Source organism: Enhydra lutris, unplaced genomic scaffold (assembly GCF_002288905.1).
Source record: "Enhydra lutris kenyoni isolate GAN:26980312 unplaced genomic scaffold, ASM228890v2 scaffoldscaffold49, whole genome shotgun sequence".
Taxonomy (NCBI): Eukaryota; Metazoa; Chordata; class Mammalia; order Carnivora; family Mustelidae; genus Enhydra; species Enhydra lutris.
Window position 1 is genome coordinate 2,779,425 of NW_019154133.1, and position 28,000 is coordinate 2,807,424.

General features: G+C 39.3%; 1 protein-coding gene across 1 annotated transcript; it reads right to left on the bottom strand.

Annotated features, from left to right (window-relative positions):
- Window positions 1-2: 2 nt before the first annotated feature.
- Window positions 3-28,000, bottom strand: LOC111156838 (charged multivesicular body protein 4C). The gene is made up of 5 exons (XM_022517936.1): window positions 27,709-28,000; window positions 8,427-8,604; window positions 5,237-5,351; window positions 2,155-2,320; window positions 3-1,944 (listed from the first exon to the last, which is right to left on the bottom strand). The coding sequence occupies exons 1-5, from the start codon at window positions 27,896-27,898 to the stop codon at window positions 1,880-1,882; spliced, it is 714 nt and encodes a 237-aa protein (XP_022373644.1). The 5' UTR covers window positions 27,899-28,000; the 3' UTR covers window positions 3-1,879.

Here is a 28,000-nt window from a genome sequence, read left to right on the forward strand (position 1 = left end):
GCATAGCAAGAGATAGACATCATGACAGGACCATGCTTTATTAAACTCTGTGTGTGTGTGCATGCAGGAATCTTCCCCACAGATTTCCTCTACTCAGTAAGACTACTAAGCTTTCCCTGCTAAGGCAGTAAGCGGGGGTTGGGGGTCTCAGGGGAGGAGGCACCAGAAGTGTTCACTTCATTTGTCATTTGTCTCCCTCTCAGGAATCACAGTCTAGTGCTGCCTGTTGTACTATCTGTAAACTATTACTTCATGTATTTTGTCCAGTTGTCTAGTTGTTTGAGAGTGGGAAGTAAATCTAGTTCCTGTTATTTCTCATAGCCCAAAAGATGTAAAAAGTTCATAGTTATTCATTTAGTAAATATCTACTGAGTACCTACTGTATATGAGGCACTGTGCTGAGTCCTGGGATGCACTATTGAACTGGAAGAGGTAGAGTTCATGCCCTCCTGGTTACCCAGCCCAGCAGGGAAGAACAAAAATAATTAAGTAAACAATCAAGCAATAGAAACCCTGATAGGTGATTAGAGAGAGAGCATAGTACTGTGAAAGCATATAACAGGGAGACTTGATTTAATCTGTGCAATCAAGAAGAGTTTCCCAAAATAAAGAACATTTTAACTAAAATTTATGGAATAAGTAAGATTTGGTATCTGTGTGGATAGCAGGAAGACTGCTAAGAACAGCAGATGCAAAAGGCCTGTGGCAGGATGGACCGATTAGAGATCAAGTCCAACACTTGAATTTCCCAGCAAAGAAACAGAGGTTCAGGGTTTATGACATGGCTGATCATACTGCATTAGCAGCAGAGCAGAGGCTGGAATCCAGGACTCTTACCTCCAGCTCTTGTGTTCTTTCCATTCCATTATGTAGCCCAGCAAAAGTAGGGAATACTAGAACATCTTACATAACGACATTTGTCATTTTGTGGTCCATGACATATGAGCAATACATAATTTTGTCATTTATTTTCATTTGAAAATAATTATGATCCAAATTTTATTCATCATATACTTTTAATTGCCTCCATTTTTATGTATTTACAAAGAATATGATGTAAAGGGTAAATAAATGTACAAGAGAGCACAGAATAGAAAAGAATGAACCTTCACAGATTGAGCATGCGGAAGCCATAACAGCATCATAATGGCCTGGGAGTGTTAACATGGCTTCCTAAGTGGCTAAATTATACCCAGGAGATCCTTGCTCAGCAGTGTAAGCTGTTAGCACTTTCAGACATTTTGGGAAGTGCATCCATTGCCCTATTCCAGGCTTAATTGCCATAATAAATGTCAGTTAAAGCTCCTTTAAGATTTTAAACTGCAAAACTCAAATGAAACTACTTATGTAGAGACTCACACAAGACTTCCCTACATGAAGTCTCTCCTACAAGACACATGGTGTATGTACATTTACCATGGGATAGGTATGTCCTAACAGATGCATACAGCAAACTTGCATTCCCTTAGAAAAGAAAGTAATTTTCTCTAGCTATCACTTTTACAACATCACTTTTACATGACATATAAACGGTTACATGTTTTATACGTTAACAGGAATCCATTTTCTTTCAACAAATGTACACAGAGCACCTAGTATGTGTCGGGACTGGAAATACAGTAGCATGTAACAAGATAGAATGCCCCTTCCCATCAGCATGGGGAGACCCTCCAAGATGCTAGCAGGAAGTTGTTTTCCATCCCTGATTGGATGTCTACACATGATTCTTTGTAACTTTTATTTATAAGGCTTAAAAGACAATTACTGATCCAGTGTGAATATAAAACAGGGCCTTTGTTAACTTCTGAACAAGGCAAAAACATTTTTTATGTCTTACATACAGCTCATTAATTCAGGTGTCCATGAATTCCATTTTAGTTTAAGTTGCCCAAGCTGCCAATTGTTTGATATCATCATCCTCGTCTTCTGCCCTCCTGGATGATGCTGGAACATAAAATGGATAAAAATTAGCAAATGGTGATATTCACAACTGCAGCACAAAAAACGGGTTTGCATATGGGTATTAAAAGGTATGTATCAAAAAAAAAAAAAGGTATGTATCTATGAAACAAAAAATAAGTGCTAAAAGGGATCAACCTGGCTAACTATTTCAGGGAACTATCTGACCACAGGCAGCTGAGGTGGGCAGCAGACCTGCTCGGGATCTATGTGCAGTGGAGGACGTGGCTGACATTCTCCCTGGCCTCCTCTCTGGCTGTGCTGGGAGGGAGGAAGAAGGCACATTTGGAAGTCGGATATTTGTCATCTTCTTATTTAATTCTTCCTGCTCCAATTCTTCAAGTTCTGCCATCAACTCATCCTGAACATAGGAGAAAGAAAATTACGGAGTTAACGTTTCAGGAAGTGGGTTTCCTCAAACACAATAATAAGAACATCTGCTACCCAATTGATGTGAGAACCCAGTGAAATGGAATATTTATTTTAGGACTAAGTCTTTTTTTGCAACATTGAGCAATGATTAAAAAATGAATATTTTGGGTTGTGCAAATTTGTCGTAGTTAATCTTATAATACTTCAGTAAACAGTTATTCAAGTAATTTGTGCTAGCTGAATATATAACCTCCACAGTTTCTAGGAAATTTACACCTTGCCTGTCATTTTCCAATGTATCTTTTCTTTTCTACTGTAACAAATTAAGAATCTGTAAAACTTTAATTGGAGCAAATAAATATTTTCATCTCAGCTAATGCTTTTGAAGATAAAACAACCGGTATAGCAAAACCATAATGTACAGAAAGTAAAAAGAATCAAAAATACTATGGTTTCTCTGTTAACTTACCAAAGCCAGTATAAATCATTCTGTGTGTCTGGGTTTAGAAAACTTCGACTCAAGGTAGATACACTGTACTTCCTTCTTTCAGCTGTAGTCTCAGAGAGTCTGGTTTCATCCTAAACTATTCTCTGCCCTGAGAACCTTAGAGAGGCAAGACCAGTTTGAGACTTTAAAGGCCTAAGTCGCCTTATGTCAGATAACTATGGTGGTTCAGATCTAACTGGCTCCATGACTACTCAGAGTCCAAGCCCTTTCCCCCTCCACTCTGAGAGAGGTTGGGAGTCAACACTAAATTTGTTGTTATTAGAATTCTAAGACTGTCGCTATTGGAAATGACCTAAGGCACTCTTACATTTGACCAAGGAGATTCTTTGTTTATTCATTAATTCATCATTGAACAAATTTATTGAGATCTCACTCATGGTTAGGCATTGAACTCGGTGTTGGGGATGCAAAGTTAAATCAACAGTCTCTACACTTCAGGAACTCATTATCGATTGTGGGAGAAAGGTAATAAACAAATCATTATCTTATATTAAAGTAAGAGTAACAATACTCTGGGCCATGACAGCAGATACTTAAGCCAACCACAACATTGGATCAAGTCAATTTATATCAGATGTGCAGCAAGCTTAACGACTGTCTGACCACTGTTAAGTCTACCTCATGAAAAGGAAATAAATCATGAACGTGTATGTCATCAGGGCAATTGAAATAGTATGGCCGGTGTACTTGTGTGCTTTCAGGTTTCCACAGACAATATGAATAACATGCCTGCAGGATGAATATTGCAATGCCTACTTCTGCTCACAAAATAAATGGGAACAAATATAACCGATACAGTAATGGCTGCCCACGCCAGCCTACACTGAATGTGTGCCCAGAACTGCCAAGAGCACCTGCTAGTTTCAACAGCACCAAGAAGATATTGATATTTGCTTTAGCAAATATGACAGAATAATCATCTCCCCCATCAATTATAGACTTTGAGTATCAAACACTTGTTCACTGAAAAAATAATTTTAGAATTTAAGAAACTTCAGAGATATTCAAGCAAACCAGTAATTTTTCTTTTACAGATGAGAAAACTAAGGGTCAGAAAAGTGAAGAGACTTACACAAAGTAACAAATGGCAGAACCCAGATGTCCTCGAGTCCAGAGCCCCTTTCACCATATCATACGTAATGCACTCATTAGATGCTTATTAGCCTAACCAGGGCTAGGCCACATTTTCTGTAAAGTGTCAGATAGCGATGTTTTAGGCTTGCTGGCCACATACAGTCTCTGTTGCACAGCGTTCTTTGTTTCTATTATCATTGCTCTTATTTTCTGCAGTCCTTTAAACATGTAACATCCTTAGCTCAGGCATCATACAGAAAGACCATGGGAAGGATTTGGCCTCAACACCAAATTTTCTAACCCCTGGTCTACACCATTTGGGGGTGAGGAGGAGATAGAGTTTTTTATTTTAATTCCAGTAAAATTAACATTAACAGTGACTCAACAACTGCATGTGCCCCTCAGAGTTCCTCACGATAAACGCATTCTTAATCCCCTTTACCTGTTCACCCTCCCCTCATCCACATGCCCCCAGGCGACCACCCCGTTACTTCTCTATATTTAAGAGCCTGGGGTTTTTGTCTCTCTTTTTTTTTTTTCCTGTTGGTTTGTTTGTTTTGTTTTTTAAGTCCCACATGTGACCATCTACACCTTTTTTAAAAGTTGTTGACACTCAATTCTCACTTTCCAGGTTTCTATGCAACCACATCTTACTTCATAGATATATCATTTTAATACCAGGCAGATGTAGAAAGTCAGATTCTTTCCCATACTAATCAGAGAACTGGAAACATTTCGAAACATACACTAGTCCTACTTATATGTGCTTTAAGTAGAACAACTGAAATTCACAGTGCAGACATCACCATTATAATTAGTGTCTCTATTATTGGACTGATTAATCTAAATGGAATGTGTGTGTTAATAATGCCACTCTACATTTATTTTGTTTCATAGACTGAGTAATAAACAGAGGCAGACTAACCTCTAATTTAACAACTGCAGAGCGTGATATGTCTGTTCCTTGCAGAGTGACACAATCTGCTTTGTTTTGCCCAGATGTGTGAGCACTTGATTCCTTGTAATGGGGCTGTTTAGGCTTCAGCCATTAAAAGTCACTAACTCTACATAATCACATGCTGCCTTTCCTTAATAGCTGAAAACTTAATTAGGGGGTAGTTTGCTAAACCATATTAATCTTTTTTTTAAATCAGGGTTGCCAGCACTTCATTTCCTCCTTAAGAGAAATACATTGCTAACAAATACCATTTATTCTTTAATGATATTTAAGAAAATATTTAAGACCCCCCACCTGCTATATATGGGAGGAAGCTATCCTTTCCAGCAACCACAATCCTCCGTTCTTTACACTGTGTTACCTACCTCATCAAAGTCATCGCCAAATCCGACCCGCTGAGAAAAGGCTTCTGAGATTTCTTGGGCAATATCTTGTTGCTCTGTAATCTCTTGCATCAGATCATCTATTTTGTTCAGATCCCTGGGAGATAATATGTTGTTGAAATATTTCAGAAGTTAAAAAAAAAGAAGAAATATTTCAGAAGTTTACTTTAAAATTATGAATTTAGATACAATCCCATATGGAAAAGGAGTTAATTTAATGTAAACTCTTAGTTATTTCAGTAGAATAACAAAAATTTCTGGTGATAAGATTTATCAACTTTAAAAATAACTTGCATTGCAATAAAATTAATAATCCTGCATATGCACATATATTTTAAATATCTGATAGATAGCCATTACATTCGGGAGTTACTAGAGACTAAAACTAACAATATTTGTAGATGCATTTAGAAATTTTGTCTGGTAGGTAGGCCATATGTAGAATTTAATAATATATGCTGCTCTGTATTAAGTCAGCGGAAATGGTGCCATGGACCACCAAGGACCACCATGACTAAGATAAGCTATGGCGACTCTCAGCAGCCACTACCTGACCGCAGCCTTTTAGAGAAGCTGAACTCTGGAACGAGAGATTTTTCTAGAATGCCTCATGGTTCTGAGATCCTGACTTCCTGAGGGCTTTCCCATAGCTGCTGATGCCAGGGGGGAGAATACTAATGAGAAAAGGGTGAGGCCTGGGAAGCCCTCAGAAGAGTCAGCAACTTGGGCACAGAAACCCAGGTCGCCACAGGCCCATGACGGGCAGCTGTTCTGTTGACAGTTCCTAGTACCTGATCACCATCCCCTACCCCTCCAGACCTAACCACCTGCCTAAGGCCAGGATCTGGACTGCTTCTCTACCACCCCATCTCTGAATCATTCCTCCAACTCTGAAACTAGGGTAAACTGATAAGATACCAGAGAAGTGACAATTTTCCTTATTATTAAGCAACATAAACACTGAAATTGTGACTCCCAGTGGAATAAATATTTTGCAAGTTTCCCAGACTCTGTTTATAGGAAAAGCCAAGGGTTTTTTTTACATAAAAAGTTTTCTTTTAGCACCCTCCTATCACCCCTTATCTCTAATTATTATAATTATATTTGTAACAAATATACAAGGAACTTATTTATGAAAAGGAGTAAAGTCTGGGCCTGAGGTTGAATTTTTCTCAAAAGGAATTCAGGGGAATGCAGCTGCTCAACTACTTGGAGAGAAAGGTTGTGATTCTGTGACACAGTTAGCACACCGCTGACAGCAGTGAGAGAGGACTTTGACTGTGGTAACAACTCTAATGATCTTTCTGAAGCTGTCAAAATGATAGCTGATTGTCAAGGAATCATCAAGGCAAGAAAATGTCAGCAAAGAAGTCTTCCCTGGCCCCAGCCTCCCCCGCCACCACCACTCTTCCCATCCATGGACACTTCTCTAGATCCCTCAGCCACTCATTGTTCTTATGCATTTTTTTTAAAGATTTTATTTATTTATTTATTTGTCAGAGAGAGAGAGAGAGAGCACGAGCGGGAGAACACAAGCAGGCAGAGCTGCAGGCAGAGGCAGAGGCAGAGAGAGAAGCAGGTTCCCCACTGAGCAAGGAGCCCGATGTGGGACTCGATCCCAGGACCCTGGGATCATGACCTGAGCTGAAGGCAGCGGCTTAACCAACTGAGCCACCCAGGTGTCCTTCTTATGCATTTTTGACCCAGACTTCACCATCATATCCAATCTCAAGAAAGGATCAGGTCCCAGGCATGGATTTCCTAGTGTAGATGTACAGCAAATTATCCCCAGCCCCACTACCATGATGAATATTGATACTGAGTGCTTACTTTGTGCCAGAAACTAAGCGCATTGTATCTGGTATCTCATTGACTTTCACAATGACTACATGAGGTAAGAATTATTATTATCTCCAATTTATAGCTAAGGAAATTGAATCAGGGAAAGGCAAAGTAATTTGCTTCAAGGATAGCTGGTAATGAAACTGGGATTGTAACTTAGAAAAATCTGACCTTAAATCCATGCTCATAGTTATTCTTCCAGGTCAATGTTTCACAAACACCTGCTACTATTAGAATCACCTGCGGAACTTGGTGATCAAAAACAAAAGGCCTAGGGGCGCCTGGGTGGCTCAGTGGTTAAAGCCTCTGCCTTTGGCTCAGGTCATGATCCCAGGGACCTGGGATCAAGCCCCGCATCGGGCTGTCTGCTCAGCAGGGAGCCTGCCTCCTCCTCCTCTCTCTCTCTGCCTGCCTCTCACCTACTTGTGATCTGTCAAATAAACAAATAAAAATCTTAAAAAAAAAAACAAAACAAAAGGCCTAATCCCTACCCTGCTTCAAGGAGCCTGGGCATCTGTGTTCTTTTGTGGTTTTCCAAAAGGTTTGATAACCAAAGTTTGGCAACCATTATTTGACCATTCTAACACTCACAGGTGTCGACATTTAGGCCTTTTTAAAACTACAGTGTGAGGAGCACCTGGGTGGCTCAGTCGGTTAAAAGTCTGACTTCAGCTTCGGTAGTGATCTCAGGGTCTTGGGATTGAGCCCTGTTTCATCAGGCTCCCTGCTCAGTGAGGAGTCTGTTTGTCCCTCTCCCTCTACCTCTCCCCCTGCTCGTGCTCTCTGTCCCTCTCTCTTTGAAATAAAGAAATAGGGGCGCCTGGGTGGCTCAGTGGTTTAAGGCCTCTGTCTTGGCTCGGGTCATGATCCCAGGGTCCTAGGATCGAGCCCCACATCGGGCTCTCTGATTGGCGGGGAGCCTGCTTCCCTTCCTCTCTCTCTCTCTGCGTGCCCCTGCCTACTTGTGATCTCTGTCTGTCAAATAAATGGATAGAATCTTTAAAAAAAAAAAAGAAAGAAAGAAAATTCTCTAAAAAAAAATAATAACCTATAGTGTAAAAGCATTTATAGTTGGAGTATCTGACAATATTGAGACAACTGGGAAACCTAAGGGCAAAATGAATGTCTTCATTTTCTCATGGTCTTTTTTTCTTTCTTTCTTCCCTATTCTAACTTCTAATCCTTCTTTGAGGGGGCATTCCATTCCAACATGTCAAAAATCCTCAAATGAATAACTAACTCCCTTCCTATCAAAATCATCATGGAGTTCCAAAGGCTCTTCTCAACACTGAGGGAATTTATGACTTGGAGGGAGACCAAAGTCACTCACATGTTTTCATGAACTGCTTTCATCGCTTTTGCCGCAAAGCCCATGTTTCTTAACACCTCGGTGTTGGTGTGTGAGTTTTCCAGGGCTTCTCTCTGGAACTCAATGGTGGAAAGTGTGCCATCAATCTGAGTGAGCTGCTTCTCGAACCTCTTCTTTCTCTTTAGTGCCTGCAATGCAGCTAAATAAGGGAGAAGCCACATTTATAAGGAGAAAGCCCAAGCCTCTTACTCAAGAGACATTTGCTCCACACCAACCATAGACTCAGCATTGTTGATCCCTACAGACAACGAGGGCGCCAAACAAAGCTGAGAAACTAACATGTGTCCCTTCAATCACCTGCACCAACTACCACACCCTCAAATGTTTTGCTGTTCTTTTCTTCCAAAGATCTGGTAAGAGGTTGAAAAGTCATTTTTCATATTCATAAAATATTTCTCAGAAGTATTTTTGTCAATATAGTGTGGGAGGCCGCAATAAGGCTTGAGACGAGGACCAAACCAGGCCCTGACTTGTGCCTCCTTTAAAGTCCGAATAACCTAACAAAAGGTTTAGGACGGGAAAAGTTGAGTAGCACTGGGAAAGGGTCTGTGCTATGTGTTGTGCGCTGGCCTAAGTGACTTCCCACATGCTTGTTAAACAAATGAGAACAATTCAGTTGGGGTCAAAAGTTCGTTGCTGGTCCTTGCTGCCCTAGTACAGCCCATAAATTACTTTCAGGTTTGCTGTATCAATACAGAACAATTGTACTGGCATCAGCCGTTTGGCGTCACGAGGTCTGCTTGTAGTTAAATGTGAAACTTATTATGTGAACTCATGGGTGTTCAACTAGACACAGGTGTATTGCTTCTCCTATTATCACTATATATATGGCCTTAGTGCTTTGAATAAACTTAGCACTGTTGGACATCCTCCTCAGTGCTCCTCCTGCCCCCACCTCTTTGCTTCTTGAGTTCTTTTCTTCATCCTCTTACCCTCACGTTCCTGGTCAATTTGTCGCACCGGCCACGACAATATAGGATTTTAGAAAAAGAATAGATAAAAATATGAATAAAAATCAAGCAGTAGAAAAATAAAACTTTAGAGGAAGAAAGAAATCTTAATAACTATTCTATCCCAATTTCTTTAATTCAAAGACAAGTTAATTGAGATCCAGAGAAGTTATGTGACTTTCTTGAAGGTAGACAGTGAGTGGCAGCTGGAACCAAAACCTAGGATGATGAGTTTCATGTCTTGGTCTAAAATGATTATGAGATGGTTAGCAAGGTTACATCTAACCATGAGCATCCATAAAATCAATACCATTAAAGTCATACTCAAGGATTGGATGGCATGCTGGTAAGAGAAAAGTGTTGCTTTAAGCGAAATATCCAAATACACTCCCATTAGCTCTTCAGTAAAAAAACTTTACCTGCTTCATTTGAAAATCACAAAATTAATGGAGTCCTTTTGACTCTGGCACCCCTGCAAAAAAAAAAGACCTTAAAATATGAGTTTTGATAGCATATTTAAGGACAGTGCAGGAAAAGAGAAGCAAAAGAATGTTAATATAAAGATAATTAAATGGAACTGACAAAAAAACTCAAATAGCTTTACGGTTTCAGAGTAAAGCACGTAAAAGTTACTGCAACAGAGATTTCTGAAAGAAGGCTCTCTTCAAACTCTGTTTTGATCAATTTATGCTTATAATTCCAAGAGATTTGGATTACTTATTCTAATGTTTTTTGTTTGGTGCACAAAGACTCATAGTCATTATAGTTTCTTGTCAGATTTAACTGGTTATCAATATGAAATATCACTCTGTCCCATTTAATCCTCTTTGCCTTACATTGCATTTTGTTTTATATTAATGTTTCAGTTTTCCTTTTGTTACAATTTGCCTATTATAATTTTATGGGGACCTCTATTTCAAAATTATTTTCCATTTGCTCTATTGCACCTTTTACAAATAGCATATACTTGAATAGGTAGTTTGTGTGACTGTTTTCAGCAGATTCAAATAGTCTTTATCTTTTAATATAAGATTTTAACTCATGTTTATTTATTGTAATGACTGATACATTATCTAAAATTGTCTTTTTATTATCATCTTTTTGTGTTTTCTATTATATTTTTTGTTTACTTCTGCTGTCTTATCTTTATGTATATTGATCAAATTTTCTTTATTTTCCCCTCTATAATTTGTTGGACAGCTATATATACTAAATTTATTCTCCAAAGAATACTCTTATATTTAAAAAAGACATATACAATTGAGTTTTCTATCCATGTTGAAAATTAAATTAAAATTAAAATTAAAATTAATTAAAAATTAATTATAATTTATTGTTCCCAAAAAAGATTCCTTTCTCAGTTAGACTTTATACATTTGATTAAAATAATCTAAAATTTTATTAGTTCTAGATGATTACTAGTTGTTTTTACTATCCTTTCAATTTTTAACAATTGCATTAAGTTTGGCAGACCCAATTTCAAAAATTTACACTAAACTATAGTGGCTGGCTTATTTTCTTACTATTGATTCTTGTATCCTACATCATTACTTCATGGATTATTTTTCCTTTACCGGAGTAAATCTTAATTTTTTTTTCATAAAACGTGCATAGATATAGATTTTCTAAATACCTAGAGGTCTAAAAATGTCATTTTGTTTCAAACTTGAATAATAGTTTGAACTTTTTTTTACAGAATTCTAGGTTCGAAATATTTCAAAGATTTGACTATTTCATTGTCATTGGGTAATTAATATTCTAAATGTTTGATACTAATATTATTTTTATCCCTTTGTAGAAAATTTGTTAGCTTATTTCCTCTTTGGGAATGTTTACAGTTTTCTTTTTTATGTTAGAGTTATGAAGTCTCACCAGCACAGGACTAAGTGTGTGTCTTTTATTTTTTGCTTTTCCCAACTAAATAATTGGTGAGGGATTTTTTGTTTGTTTGTTTTATTTTTCCTGAAGAATTAAGTCTTCCTTCAGTTTGGAGAAACTGTATCTTTTATGTTTTTTATTACTTCTTTCCCCTCCATTATTTTTGCCCACTTTCTTCTTCTTCTTCTTCTTTAAGATCTTATTTATTTGAGAGAGAGAGAGAGAACATGAGCAGGAAGTGGGAGAAGCAGACTTCTGCTGAACAGGGAACCCAACAAGAGGCTCAATCTCAGCACCCTGGGATCATGACCTAAGCCAAAGGCAACACTTAAGGACTGAGCCAACCAGGTGCCCCTGCCTACTTTCTTCTGAAGTCCCTATTTATTTTTGTATTATAATCTGAATTGTACCCTTGTCCAAACCATTCTCTGCTTTGAAACCCTTATATGATAGATGTTGGGTTCCTTGGTGCTATCCTCCAATCTATTAATTTCTTTCTCTTTTTATTCTATCTTCTAGGATAATTCCTTAACTTTATATTCTGAATTACTAAGTAGTCTTCAACTACATTTATTTTACTTTTTGCCCACTTGTTTATTTATTTTTAATTATATTTTTTAATTTCTAAGAATTTTTTCCTCTAGCTGCTCATTTTTATGGCAGTCCATTCTCGCCTTATTATTCAACAGCCTCTTGAATCTCCCTGAAGATACTAACACAAGTTTTGTTTTTAATGTTTTTTATTTCCTACATTATCTCTCTTCTCTTGGGTTTGGCTGTTTGCATTGCTTATCTTAACCCTTTCTTGCAATACCTTTCATCTAAATTCTTTTGAGTCTGTGTTAGAAGTTCATATCTATCAATGAAAGACTAGAATAGTTAGTATAAGTAGCTGGGCTTCTTGTAGTTACTTAGGAGTGTTTTCCCAGGAGGTCTCTTGAAAGGCAAGGCTGCCCAAAGCTCTGAAGAAGTGGGTGTGGTACTCCATGGGAGGGAGCAAGTAGAAAGGCTTGACAAAGAATGCCTTTATTTTAGGTGTGGAGCATTCATTGTTCTCCTTCTCCCTTGTAAGTGGTAACTGTCTTCCCCATCCTGCACACTGTGGAAGTCCAGGGTTCTCAGGTTCCCCTTGGCTCCCTCTCCAGGTGTAAAATCACAATTTAAGTCCCCGCTGAATAGCACTGACACTTTATTTAGAAAAGAATTTTTATTTGCTTAACCTGTCCTTTAGGAAAGAACTAAAACAATTTTTAAAAAAATTTTTCTTCATAAAGGCCCTTCTATGATATCATACAATATCGCCCTATAGAGAGGCTCTCATCACATTAATGACCAGAGCTGTGCAGGGGTTTTCTCCCCAGCATGGGAAGAATAGAATTGACCCTCCATGCTAACACCCTGCCTATGGATCCATATATCCTGCTGCATTTATCACACTGGATTATAATTATTGGTAAAACCTATTCTACCCCATCTCCCCTATACTACTTATAAGCCCTTGGAAGAAAGATGTAGTATCCTAGTCTCCTATTTCCCCAGTACTTGGCTCAGGTCCTGGCACAGGGCCAATAAAATACATAACAAAAATTAACATTGAGCATCTGTTATATGCTAAACTGGTGCTAAGTGCTTTATGTGAATGGTCATTAACACTCACAAAAACTCCAAGAGTAGATACTATTACTGATCTACTTTACAGAAGATGAAATGAAGGAAAATTAAATAAATAAATCTGATAATTTTGTTAACATAGTATAATGACAGCGTGGTATAATAGGAAAGTATGGCCTTCAAGGCCAGAGTGTGATTCTTCTCCCATGACTTAACAGATGTGTACTCTTGGGTAAGTCACTTCCCTTCTTTGAGCCTCAGTGTGATATTCTGGAAACAGGGATATAATGCCCACAAGGCTGGGTGATTGTTTTAAGAATTAGGGATAACTTATGGCAAATACCTTATATAGTCCCCATGCAAGGTAGACACTTAGCAATTAGATATTATTATTAAAAATAGCAATTACCTAACATTTATTAATTAATATAATTGTGTATCTTATTTCTGAGGCCAATGAGCCACAAGTTACTGGCTTTTTTGCTGTAACTCACCATAACAGGAACATAATATTAGAAACCATTAGAAAATATTAGGAAGCTAAACTTCAAATACACATCTCCACCCAACATACCCAGAAGTGGAGTGTTCCAAGTGTGCCTCCTCCCTATCCTGTTAGGCTGGTTCAGTGTCTATATTTATTTGGAACCTAACTGGTATCCATTGACCCAAAAGTATTTTCTTTTTTCTTTCTTTCAGAAAAACTTTAGATTTCTCTATTTAAAAATGTACCATGTTTCCTGGTAAGAAATAATTTTAGCTTACTTTCTAAAAATAAAAAAATGCAACATGATATAAAGGATGAGACTTCAGAGTTACATTTTAATCCTACCCTTACCAATTAATAACTGTCCATAATAACCTTGGAATGTAACCTTAACTTTTAAGTGACCTTCCCTACTTGGATAATAATAATAATAGCAACAACAATAATACAGACAACAACAGACCACTGTACTCTGGAGTCAAGTTGCCTACTTTCAAACCTATGCTCCATCTATTCATAGCTGAGTGACCTTACATAGGTTACTTATTGGAAAATGAGGATATAACTCAATCTGTGGTTAAGGATTAATTGAAATAAAATATGCAAAGTATTTAGTGCCATGCCTGACACATAATGAGTGATCACTAACTACTAGGGAACGTCACAATCACCATCATTATTTCCTTTGCAGCGTTGTCCGAACGGTATGGTGGGAGCCACATGGTATAACGCCCAACCTTGCAAATGTTTGTTGTTAATAATAATGAGTTCTGGTTTGAACACAGTTTTAAATGCCTATGTTAACATGGTTTCTGCCCCTCAAATTATGTGGGAGAAATTTGAAAATTCATCAAGAGTTGGGATCTCAACTTACATGTTAATTCCCATACCACAAATTACGGATTGGCCTACACCAGAGTCCTAATCTCAGAAGGAGCCAAGCAGGTAATGAAAGGTAAGTGAAGCAGAGAGAGGTTAGGGAGAAAGGCCTTCTTTGTTTTCTCACCTGTGAGAGAGAATATTAGTCTACTGAGAGAGGAATATTAGTCTACTGTAATACAAAATAGCATAAGAGTGATAATAAATGGCAGTGGACCCTGGCCCCAGGATAAGGGGTCAAGAGGAAGAAGCAGAACTCTGGCAACCAGCTAAGCATTGAGCCTGATCTACCAGAAGCATCTGGATTCGCATGCAAAGTCCTCCAAATTTAAAATCTGACTTCCATGTTTCAGATCACCTTGTGTGAACAAACCCAGTGATTCCTGTGTAGCTGGGCCTGGCCCTAGGACACCAGATACTTCCTGTGCCTTCTGCCTGTCTGGTATATTTCTTCCAAACACTGAGACAAGAGCCTTATGTTCCAAAGAGCCACGAAATATACGTGAAGAGACTCATGACGTGGTTCTCACGTGAAATGATGATGCCTCAGGCCCACCAGGAGTCAGACAGGCTTTGATTTTTTTCTAATAAACAATTTGGGAAAGAAATAGCTGCCTATTTTCAAAGACAAGGAACAAATACTGCAAATTTAGCAGCGTTCCTGATTTGGCAAAGAAGGATGTTTTCAGAGCCATGTAATTTAACTGGTGTAGGAGGTGCAATTCAATCTTCAAACTCCTGTATGTGCTTTTAAGCAGCAGGTGCGACCTGGACAGCATTCTTTCTGAAACAAAGGAATCTACTGTATTCTTTTGTGGTGGAGAAACAGCCAGGGGTTTTGTCTCTTGGCTTCACAGTGACGTTCCTTCAGCAATGGAGTCACGGAACAATGGCCTGCACGGACTGCTGGGAAGGGATACATGAAGAGCCCTTACCACCACCTCATGAGGAAAGACGCTGAAACTTAAGAATTACTCACTTGAACCAAAATTCCACCAGCCTTACACAACTTTACTCCACTACTACATGGCCAGAGGAGGAAGGCTTTCAGTCATCTATGAAAAATAACTAAAAATGGCAGAAAAAAAGTTACAATTTCATTGCTCGTATAACATATAGGCCATCTTGGTTTTAAAGGTCAGTCTGTTCTTCACTCATTTAAGAGTATATACATGTGTGGGTGCCTGGGTGGCTCAGGGAGTTAAACCTCTGCCTTCGGCTCAGGTCATGATCTTGGGGTCCTGGGATCGAGTCCTGCATTGGGCTCTCTGCTCAGCAGGGGGCCTGCTCCCCCCCCCCCACCAACCTGCCTCTCTGCCTACTTGTGATCTCTTTCTGTGGGTCAAATAAATAAATAAAATCTTTAAAAAAAAAAAAGAGTGTATACATGTATGTATTGTTAATTCATTAGTTGCCAAAAAAAGAAGAACCTTTCAGAAACCATCATATCCAGAGACGATAGACAAACCTGTGTGTGAAATATGAAACTGCATTATGATAGCTCTTCTTTCTACCAGGAATGGATGTTCTTTAGAGAAGACCTGAAAGATGAGGCCTAGAAGAGAACTACCAGAGAGTGCTTAAGAGACATACGTCACACATAATCGGCCGTGTCATCTCTTGCTTTTAACTGGGAAGTGCCATAATCATGTTGTTTTATTTGAGAATCTTAAAGGTGAGCCCTGTTCTTACTCACATACAAATTACTTCATCAATTAAAGAATACCTTCTATTTATGGCACCTTGTTTTAGTTCTTGAAAAACACCATCTGAATAGGCATCATTCATGGTAAGCTTTCTGCAAACAGAATGAAAACAAAATGCTTCTGTTCAAAGTCACAGGTTAGATTGAAAACAGCTGGCAGAATACTAGAAAACTGAAGGTTCATTTGACCAGGAACCCCGCATCATGAATTCCCCTGGCCTTCTTCAGTTTAAAAAAATATTCTCATACATTCATTTCAGCCACTCCAGGAGTATATGCTGAAGACCTACCACACGACCACCACTCTGTTGGGTACCGCAGGGACAAAGAAATAAGGCTATAATCTCAGAGTGTCAAATACGAAGAGAATGTTCAACCACTTATTCATCATGAAACAAGCATTTAGTAAGCACGTGCTATCTTCCAGAAACTGTGACTGCAGATACTAACATGTGTAAGTTACATTTCAGTAGCAGAGGAGACATAGAGGGAGAATAATGTGCCACGTAGGAGGTAGGTGTGTGCATAGAGGGAACAGACAAGCTCTCTCTGGAGGGTAAGGAAGGGCGCCACAGAGGAGGGGATGGGGATGAAGCCAGGGTGACAGTCTACACGTAGACACAAACAGCAAACACGTGGCTCAGGAGAGAGCATGAATGATAACAGGTGTCACAGAACGGAATCCTCCCAGCCCCCAATGCTCTCCCTGACGCAAATCTCCTGCTGGACAACAATGTGAATTTTCTCACTGAGATATAGGAGAAGCCAGAAACCATCCACCCCAAAACAGAGCAAATCACACCAGCCTGCCACACCGGCTGGATCTTATAAGTAACCTCCATATTTTCAGAGGTCTCACCAATATTAAATGCATATTTTCAGAGGCCTCACCAATATTAAATGTCATAAAAAGAGTAAAGAGCAAGCTAAAAGATTAGAACATGACAATGACGTGGTGGATTATACAATGGCACAGCAGATGCCTGAGAAAACAGTGGAAAGGAAGGAGACTGGAGAAAGTAAATAAGAGACATTCTGAGGAAAGGGACATTTGGAAGCAGAATGTTGGACCGAAATCTGTGGAAAAGAAAGAGAACGAGTGACTAATTAATATTATTAAGTAGAAAAGATTAGAAAGAAGATAATTAGCACTTTCTCCCATCTTCAGAAAGAAAGGAAATGGACAAAGGAAGTTAAAGGTACTTTCCAACAGAAATGACGCTACTCTTTCTTTTTTTTTTTTTTTTTTCCTAAAAAGCTCACAGTTACTTTTGGAGATGAAGCAGTTCTTACTGCCAGGATATCGCACAAGAGATTATTAAATCTGAGAGTGAAAAGTCATGACCAATAAGTGCTATCAGCCTTGAGTTGTCAAAAAAGGAAGAATGCTTGCATAAGACTTCATTTTATATATCCACTGAAATTCTTATTTCTTATAATTGCTTCTGAGGTCGACTGCCAGGCAAGTCGAATTAACCTGCTATTGGAACAACATACCAATGCAGTCATTAAAATGTACTTGATATTCTTTGTAAAAACCCAACTAAATGTTTGAACAGGCAGAACATAGAACGGATTGGATGAGGTTTTTACTTGCTACTGGTATTATTAGTAACCTCACACACATTGGTAACCTCTATGGTCCTGCTACTGCCTAAAATGTAGGAAAAATAGTATGAATACCAGACCAGCAAATATTAAATAGAAAGTCAGAAATAGCAATTATGCTTAATTCTAGAGGGCAGACATATGTACCTATAAATGTAATTCTATATTGCATGTGTACATATATACACATGTATATGTATCTGTATTTATGCATGTGCAAATATGTATGTATGAATATGTGTGTATGTATAAATGTGTATATATGTGTGTGTCTGCATGTATAACATATTTTCTATTTTCTATTTTCTATTTGTATGAAGTATTCCTTGTTCATTCGATGCATCAGTATTTCCTACTACTGTGTCTGTGGCTTACAGGTGCTCCTGAGGACCAACAAACTATTATCTCTACAGTGCCCTTCAGGCCTCACAGTCTATGAATCTATGATAATTGCCTTGAGATTCTATGATCAACAAATCTAGAAAATATAGCTCCTACCCTTGAGATCACTGTATCTATTTGAAATTCTTTAAGAATAGGTTTATGTTGCTATTGGTGATGAACTACACTATTCTTTAACTTTGCAATTTAAGTGGCTGAACAACACTCCACAAATGAAGGTAGTTTATATAAATAAAATTTTTCATATTGCTCACAGAAAGATAAACCAAAGGCTCGTATATGCGTGATCTTTAAAATATGTATAAATTGGTTTAACATAACTATAATATTTTTTTTCTTGCTGCAGTTAATGAAGTTTAAGTTTTGAGTTAGGATAGTATCTTTGTTCAAACTCCAAGGTTATATTGGCTTTCAGTTACAGGTACTAAATATATGGCAAGAATCGGTCATGGAATTTGCTGTTTGCTGAGAAAGGTACTAAATATATGGCAAGAATCGGTCATGGAATTTGCTGTTTGCTGAGAAAGGCCCATTGAACCATGTTATTATTGCTAAAGCAAATAAGACACACCCATTATGGATATGCAGCATATAATACTATGTGAAAGAACCAAAAAGATTCACCAGAAATTGATATTTAAATAGAGAATAAAATGTCAAACGTGTCTGTCGAATATTTGGTTGCAGGATTTTATTCCTCTAAATTTACATGTGAGCCAATTGTAAAAGTATGCACTTTATTTTATTTAGCTGGATGGTTGACATTAAATGTTATTTTTAAATACTTTAACTTCTACTGCAAATATTCCCAACTCTTAACAGAGAATAATCAGCTTCTCCTTTCCTGTTATTTTAAAATCACCATTCTTGTTTGCTTGCTTTCAGGGGGTGATTTTGTTTTGAGGGTAGCAATCACAGCATTGGTATTTAAGTCACTAGGTCACTAGATTGAGGAAGAGTTGATAGAGGTTGCCCAGAGCAGATCACAGTAGGCTTTGGCTAGCCTCCATCCTCTCACTGGAAATACCCACAAGTCAGAGATATCTGGGAGAAGGGCTTAGCAGTGGGCTTAAAGACTGATGGGCCTGGATTTAGGAGCTCTCACTGCTTTAAAGCAAAAACTTTGGAATAAATCCCAAATATTTCCAATAAGCAATTCCCTATTAGAACCACCTGTCTGAGGTAAGAAAGCAAGATCTCTATTATAGGGAAGTCAGTAAGTCAGGAAGTGGATTACTAGTTGCTTTTCATTTGTTCCAGACTCTTGTTTTTTTACCCTTTCTCCTTCTGCAAACTTTATTAAGCCAATTGTGTGTTTGTTGAATTCTAGCAAATGATGCCCCCCCCTAAAAAAAAGTAGGAGAAACTAAAATTACCAGTGTGTATTAAAAGTTCTGGTTACAGTTTACTAAGGCAAAAGATTGAGAATTGAATTTTAAAAAATATATTTTAAGTACCTGTAATATTTGGTCCCTTAAAAGTACAAAGAGAGGGGTGCCTGGGTTGCTCAGTTGGTTGAGCATTGGCCTCTTAATTTCAGCTCAGGTCATGGTCTCAGAGTCACAGGATAGAGCCTACGTCAGGCTCTGTGCTCAGTGGGGAGTCAGCTTGAGAGTCTCTCCCTCTGTCCCTCCCCTTGCTGTGTGTGCACTCACTCGTGCGCTCTCTCTCTCTCTCTCTCTCTCTCAAAATAAATAATAAATAAATATTTTTTTATAAAGTACAAATAGTCACATGTACTTAAGCATATTACAAAAAAATGAATCCCAAAATAAATCACGCTTGCCCTTTCCAAACCTGATTGCTAAAGCAAAGCACTATAAACTTAAAAAACTTGGTATTAGAACTTGCCTTACCTCTCATTGATTACACTATCCTGCATTAGTTCCATTTTCTTGAAAATGAAATCTAACCTGAAATTAGAAGTTCTAAATACTGAGAAACACAAAAGTAATTCTAACTACAGCTGAGGGCAAGCTTACAATAATCTCCTGCTATAGTTTCTCTGAACTATATAAATCATATGACTTTGGCATAATCATGGTGTTAATAATAAATTTTCTACCTTATTGTGTCTAATTCAATTCACTGCAAAATAGTATATACCAAAGAAATTATATGCTTTGTACAATGTAAGTATTTTGTGAAAAGCTCCACTCTCTAGCTTTGTGAAACTTAAATGAAGAACAATAATAATGACAGTTCCAGAATGTACAGTGCTGCTCCAAATTCATGGAGGAAAAGAAAAAATGTAGTTATATAACACAAGAAATGGTACCAACTACCCTTCTAGAAGTAGCTATAACACATCAGCAAACTGTAAGAATCTGTGCCGCAGATACTTGGAAGTATGCTTCTAGAGCACAAACTCCCTACACTCTGGTTTCTGAGAAATTAGGAAAGAAGACAAAGATAACCAGAAGCCAATATGAGCTCAAAAAGATGAAAAATATCAAACTAATCTCATTGGCCTGTTTTCTTTGGGTTACGAGATGCCGACTCAAGGAAGAAAAATAAAAAACCATAGACCACCACTAGCCTTCTATGCACATCAAAATCAACCAGAAAGGCCTGAGTATCACATTCCTGGACTCTTCCCAGATTTCTTGAAGTAGAATCTCCGGGTATGTCATTTTAAAAAGCTCTCCACGTGAATCTGGTGAAGCTCATACACTCTCAGTTCATAAATCCGCATTTGTGAAACAGAAGTGTGTGAATATAGTTTGGTTTCAGGAATATAATCCACAAGGTATACTGAAGCATTGTTAGGGGAAAGGGAATGAGAAATAAGATGATATGGGCTAGAAATGCAGATCAGGTGTCTTCCTGAGATGGATAGTGAGACGGATAACAGAACTCACGGAGTGCTGATCTGTCAAATTGGTAATCATGCCTTACTTGAATCGGAGATGAAATATTGTTACTATAATGTAGAGGTTATCCTGGAATAAAGTCTTGAAGCATGCCATGAGGCTCTGTCCTTGGGTTCTGTCTTATTCAATATTATTTTAACAAAAGACTTGGACAGAAAGAAAAAAAAAGCTGTTGATCAAATTTGTGACTGGTTCAACAAAAAGAAATAGCGCACACATAAGGCAATAAAATTAGAATTTTAAGATTTAATTGAAAAGAAGATGCTATTTAACAGAAATGTAAAATACTGAACACAAGCTTCACATATTGATTTAAATGGGGAGAGGGTAAATCTGGCTGGGATTTTTCACTCTTTCCAACTCCACTGGGGAAAAGCAACTGATCCTCATCAGAAAAAGCACAAGCAAACTGAGGCAATATTAACAGAACAAAAGAGATAACAAGCCCAGGGCATTCTGCTGGTCGATACCTAAGTGGGTGAATGGGGGTGTAAGTCTACTAGGGTCCCTGCCAGGGCTCAGAGGGCGAAGGGAGGTAGTAGGAATGTGAGAAGTTTTAATACAACAACTTAAGTGAATAGGCTCCCAGGGGCCACTCAGATGTTTTAGGTTTCCCCAGTCATGGGATGAAAGCCCCGGCGGAGCTCCTGAGGTTGGGGGAGAGCAACTGGGGGTAAAAACTGAGGAAGTGTCACATTTCCATAGATCTATGTTTTCCAGAAGAGAGAAGAACAGTTGACTGGAGAATAAGACCTGACTCACATGTGGGTTTTTAATGCCCCAGGAATAAAACTCTTTGTTTCAGGATGCCTGGTTGGCTCAGTCAGTTAAGCGTCTGCCTTTGGCTCAGGTCATGATCCCAGGGTCCTGGGATGGAGTTCTACATCGGTCTCCTCGTAGGGATCCTGCTTCTCTCTCTGCATGCCACTCCCCCTGCTTGTGCTCTCTCTCTCTCTCTCTCTCTCTCTCTGACAAATAAATAAAACCTTTAAGAACAACAACAATCAAAAACAAAAAAAAACACCACAGCTCTTTCTTTTCTCTGGCTCCAGAATACACAGAGTATGGTACAAAATAATCAGATAATCAGGGGTGCCTGTGGCTCAGTTGGTTCAGTGTTTGCCTTTGGCTCAGGTCATGATCCCAGAGTCCCTGGATCCAGACCCATGCAGGCTCCCTGCTCGTAGGGAGTCCCCCTCCCCCTGCTTGTGCTCTCTCTCTCACACACACACACGCACTCTCTTTCTGTCTCAAATAAATAAAATCTTTTTAAAAATCACATAATCGGAGGCAAGCAAACCCTCTATGATGACGCTTGCTTGTAATCTGAATACTGGAGAACTACGGAGTCGCAGTACCATGTGAACCCTCCATCAGGAAAACTGATTTGGGCCGGCTACAGAGGATCTGTCAGGAGCTTCAGAAATGTGTCTTCAGCAGGAAATGGAAGGAAGGTGGATAGATAGTGCTCATCTGGGTCCCTGAGAGATGGAGGAGGAAGGAAGCAACAACAGGCACGGGGAGGGAAGAAAACAGCAGGGGGGTAGAGGTAGCCAGCTTAGCTGCTCTTGGAATACTAAATGCCTCTTCAGTTTCCCAAGCTGTAGTGGGCATCAGAATCACTGTGTTATCAGTTCCAAGTTCAGATTTCTGGGCCCTACATTCAACCCACTATGTTAGAATATTGAGGGGGTCTCTGTGAGTGTACATTATAACAAACACCCTCAAGACCCAACAAACACCTGAGGGCCCTATCTGAGAAACTCTCTTAAGAAACGAGGTCACCAGGTAGTGATATCTCCCAAGGGAGCTCCCATCCACCAGGGCCTTCTGCATCAGTCTCATATTACCTGAGCCACACATGCTGTGCCCTCACTACTTTGGTGCAAAGCTGACACACAACTGACACAGATGTGATTCTTTTTATACAGAAATCCTTCTGGTCCCCGTTGTCTGAGACTGCAGAATTCAGTTCTGTGACGACTATAGTAAAAAGCAAGCTTAAGAGTCCAGGCTAAATCAATGGGATCATGGTCACACCCTCAACTCCAAGGAAGACCAAGTCAGACTCTGAAAGCAAATTCAGCCTTCCCCCACCAACTCCCCGGGGGGAAAAAAAAAAAATAAAAAATCCCAGGCTTCAGAGTGAGCTGGCTTACTCCAATAAAAGATTCTGCCTTAGGGTCTCATTCATCAGATACCTGATGAAGAGGTGGAAGGGCTTCAGCTGCCAGGATTCACCAGAATCACATGTAATGATCTTGAGGAGGGGTTATGGCCGAATTCACTCCTTCCTGGTGTCACCCTTTCCTCTCTCTCAGCCCACTTCCCATAGCCTAAGGCCTATGGGTAACCCATTCTGGATCCATCCCTCTCCACGTAATTACATATTTGATGTTCCTGCTCAGCCTAGGACGAGGTAAGTAACAGAGACACCTAGGATGTAAATTTAAGGGGACAATCACTCTCAGGGTCACAAAAGTGTGTGTTAGGGGTCTCTCACCTCCCCCTAGACCCGGCCCTGGGAAGCCAACCTCAGCACAGTAAGGGGTAATTGAGAGGTGACTGATGGAGTCGAGGAGAACAGGAGACACAAAGAAATGACTGTTGTCCTCAAATATGTGAAAGGTATTCACATGACAGGTGGAGTAGATTTATCCTGTTATTCCAGAAGACAAAATTTGAACCAGTAAATGGAATTTAGTAGGAAGCCAATTTTAGCTGAAAAAGAAAATACTTGTTATTACAATGGCCGATATTTTTGGAGCTCTGAATTAAGAGTTTTATACAATAATGTCATTAATCCAGACAACTCTGAGGATCAGTCTTATCCTCACAATTGTGCAGATGAGGGAATTGAGAATTAGATGGGCCTAGTAAGCAGTCTGAAGCCACACAATGTCTAAGCCACAGGGCAAGGCTAGGAATCAATCCCAGGTCTGTCTGCTTTGAAGCCGAGGCTCCTGACTACAACACTAAATTACTTCCTATCAAATGTGTAAAACCTGGATCAGAACATTATATTTAAACAAAAGATAACCTACGGCCATCTCCTAGTGATATTATTTTTATTTAGTTTTTCAACGTTTTATTTATTTGAGAGAAAGAGAGTGAGAGAGCGAGATCATGAGCAGGGGAGGGGTTGGGGGGGGAGGTAGAGGGAGAAGGAGGCTCCCCGCTGAGCAGGGAGCCCAGTGCAATGCAGGACTAGATCCCAGGACCCTGAGATCATGACCTGGGCCAAAGGCAGACTGAGCCACCCAAGCACCCCCTGGGGGCACCTTTTAAAATATACTGGTGCCTGAGCCTCACTCCCATCATTTATATCAGAATCTATGGGACTGGGACCCCGCAGCAGGGTGACTTAATATACAGCCAGGATTGAAAACTGCTCTTGGGGGTACCTGGGTGGCTCAGTGGGTTGAAGCCTCTGCCTTCGGCTCAGGTCATGATCCCAGAGTCCTGGGATCCAGCCCTGCATTGGGCTCTCTGCTCAGCAGAGAGACTGTTTCCCTTCCTCTCTCTCTGCCTGCCTCTCTGCCTACTTGTGATCTCTCTCTGTCAAATAAATAAATGAAATCTTAAAAAAAAAAAAAAGAAAGAAAGAAAGAAAAGAAAACTGCTCTTGATGACAGCACTCAAGAGAAAAAAACTAAGTGGTCTGTAGAAAGTTTGCTTTTCCACAAAGCAGATGACCAGTTACAAAGCGGGGTAATCTACATAAACTGCATTAAAGAATCTCCAACCTCCAACTTTTTTTCTTTTTTCTTTTTCTAATATGACTACTAGAAAAAAATTTTTTTATTAGTTTCAGAGGTAGAATGTAGTGATTCATCAGTTGCATATAATACCCAGCGCTCATTCCATCAAGCGCCCCCTTTAATGCCCATCACCCAGTTACCCCATCTCCACCCTCACTGACCTCCAAAACTTTTAACCAAACTATAAATCTTGCTCCAAGTGTTAATCTTTTAGATCAACAGGGCCTTGAATATCATAGGTGTTGCAAAACCAATTTTGTGGTGCACAGTCAGGTTCTTTTTGGTAGATTACGGTAACTACCGAAGAAGTTTGAGATGAGAAGAATTAGCTATGCCTCCACAACTTGGTATGGAGATACAATGAGAGCAAGTTTCAGACTAAATTCTGTATAACCAAACATACACTGGCAAGCAAAAACAGTTTGTTAGCTTGTCCCATTAGCTCAATGAAGTCCTGACTCATCCTTTCAGGGGCTCTGATACACCCCATATGAAAAGCTCACTCAAGGCAACAACGTCCCCTGTAGGGTGCTGAGTCCTGTGGGAGGTACCCTCTGTCAGAAATACACCTGGACCAAGAACTGGACTTGGGGCGCGTCTGAGATCAAGCCTCACTACCCTTCTAATGTTAAGTTCATCATACACCTCGTGGATTTGTAAGCCTGTTGGGAATGGGAAGCAAGGAGGTGTCTCTAAACTATTTTAGCCAATGTCCCATTTTTTTGCATTCAGAATGCTGTCAAAGCTTCTGTTTTTGTGAAGAAATAGACCACTGAAGACTTTGTAATGACCAGGAGTGTGGCTCTTTCTGATACAGGGCTAGCTGGCCATTCAACCTATTATTCTTGGCAGTATATGCTAGCTGACCAACCATGTCTAGAAGCAAAATTTTAACTGCACATACATTGTGTCATTCAGATTATAAATTATAGACCTTATAGCACAATATATAGTCTTGTATAACATACAGCCTTGTGTAACACAAGGCCCATTGTGTACTAACTATATTGGGCCTGATTACACTGTGTATGTGAAAATATTTCTTGGTAGCTAATGGGAAACAGAAACTATCTGTACATGAAGTTATCTGATTTATTTGGAAAATGCTGATATTGACAAGGTTTCTAATACATGGGCCTGCGATTGAATTCTTTCCATAGTTTAGAGTACAGATGAATTCATGCTAACTAGCCTCCTTCTTCTCCCAGAACCACTGTAGAACCCGGCCTGGGCTAATACCCAAGGATAAACGGTAAAGAATAAGTGGCTTCTCTAACCCCAATTGGTTATTTGCACATGATACATGCATCTGTTACTTATCTGATTTAAGGAAGTTAAATTGATGCTCTTAATTAATGTTGTCTTTAATGTTGGGAGAGGGTCTTAATAAAGCCAATTTGTAGTATACTTTAGTGCATTAACAATTGGAGAACATTTCTGAAAAAAACAAATAAAAGGCTTATTACCTTACATTTTTGTCTTCTAAAAGCAAATCTACATTTTTACCACTTCCTAGAAGCAGATGTTCAATTTTTAAGATTTTTTTTAAACCAGTATTTACCGAGCCACAACTGTAGATAAAGGGATATGCAGACACAAAAGAATGACAGACAACCCTTGACAGACATTATGCAAATTTCAGAGTGCATATCAAACAGAAGAGAAAGAACAGAGAAACAGAACTGGCCATGACTTTTAGCAGGCCATAATAGCATGGTATCTCTTTAGAAATTGCCACTAACTAGGTTCCCAAAATATTTTCGGACAAAAAGTAAAAATAGAAACCAGCATTTAACTCTAAAACAGGCTAGACTATCGTAGCACAGCAGCAGCAGAGAAAAATGAAACTTGGCCTTTTTATCGTTGGTAGTAAGTGGACACAAATGTATCAGGCACATTTTTATAGGAAGCGGCAGGGTTTTCAAGGCCAACTCAAGAAAGCATTATTCCTTTCCTGCATTAAACAATGGCAGCATCATTTAGGGCTAAGTAAATCTTCCCAGAGCTTTGTTTCGACTAAAGAAGTCTGACTTGTGGATGCAAGTTCAGGGTTAGGTGGTGGGCAGAGTCCTGGACTGCCGCTTCTATTTCTGAGTCTGCCATTACAAAACCACTTTTATTTCTGGTGTTACAAGACCAAATCACTTTAACCTCTCCCTGGGTTTTTATGTGTCACTGTATTGTTTACGTCTCTTCTCTATAAAGAGAGCAGTACACTAAAGAAACCAATTAACTCTGGAAAATAACAAAGGGTTCAAGGTGAGACAGGAGCACCAAGAATCATTACTGGTTCAAAGTCCTTTGTGTGGTAAAAACCAGTGATAGGAAATATAATGTTTAGTTTAGTTTTTGGGTTTTTTTTTTAAATAATATCTCAACTGCAGAACAGCCAACTAAACTCTTCAATGGCTTAGGATTAAGGCAAACCAGAACATACTAGAATACATTTCACAAAAGATTTCCAGTCAAGTTAAAATGTGTGATTCAATATACATAAACACGTAACAGAAAACTTGATATTTGAGGTCAGCAGGGCTGGACTAGGGTAAGGTAAGACAGGAGTAAAATGTAAGGGGGGGCAAAAAAAAGTAATCAAGATAAATAATATTTTAATGCAATGCTTTTATAATTCAAAATTAACGCAACAAAATTCACGATGGACAAAATAGCACTTTTTTTTTTAAAGAAAGTTAAAAAGGGCCTTGTAGAACGTCGTAAGAGCCAGAAGTAAAAAGAAAAAAAAAACAATAATACCAATTCTGTCTTTATTTAAAATTTTGATATTTTGTTCATCATCTTTTTTGTTTGTTTTGGTTTGGTTTTGTTTGGTTTGGGTTTTTTTACGTTAATTCTGAGCTTTTTTGTTGTTGGTCTTCTTTGGAACTCCCTAACATTTTGCCATCCAGGATTGTGCCTCGCTCAGCTGACTCGAGAATTTTGGCCCTGGGGGTCAATACCAGTTCCTAGAAAGGCTGTGGGAGTAAACCTGGCCTCCTGGGGAACAGGTGCTGTGGGCCTGATTGCCCCCAAGGAAAGAGCTGGAGGCCTAAGGGTGAGAGCTCACTCCTGCAGCCAGACCCCAAGCCTACCTCGCTTATTCTGCGTGCCGTGCTTCTTTGCCAGGGTGAGTTCCCTCTGGATTCGATTTTCCAGGTACTCTTGTTTCTTGCTCAGCATCTCCTCGGTCTCCCGAAGTCGGGCCAGGGCCTCCTGGGGGCTGGGAGCGGCTCGGCTTTTAGAAGAGCCTCCCCCCTTAAAGAACTTGCCCAGCTTGCTCATGGCTGTGGATTAGAGGGGCGAGCGTTCCCGGGAGTGTCTCAGCAGCTCCCTGGGCCGCGCCGGGGGAGCAGATAAGCGAGACAGTCCTCAGGTCTCGGGGGG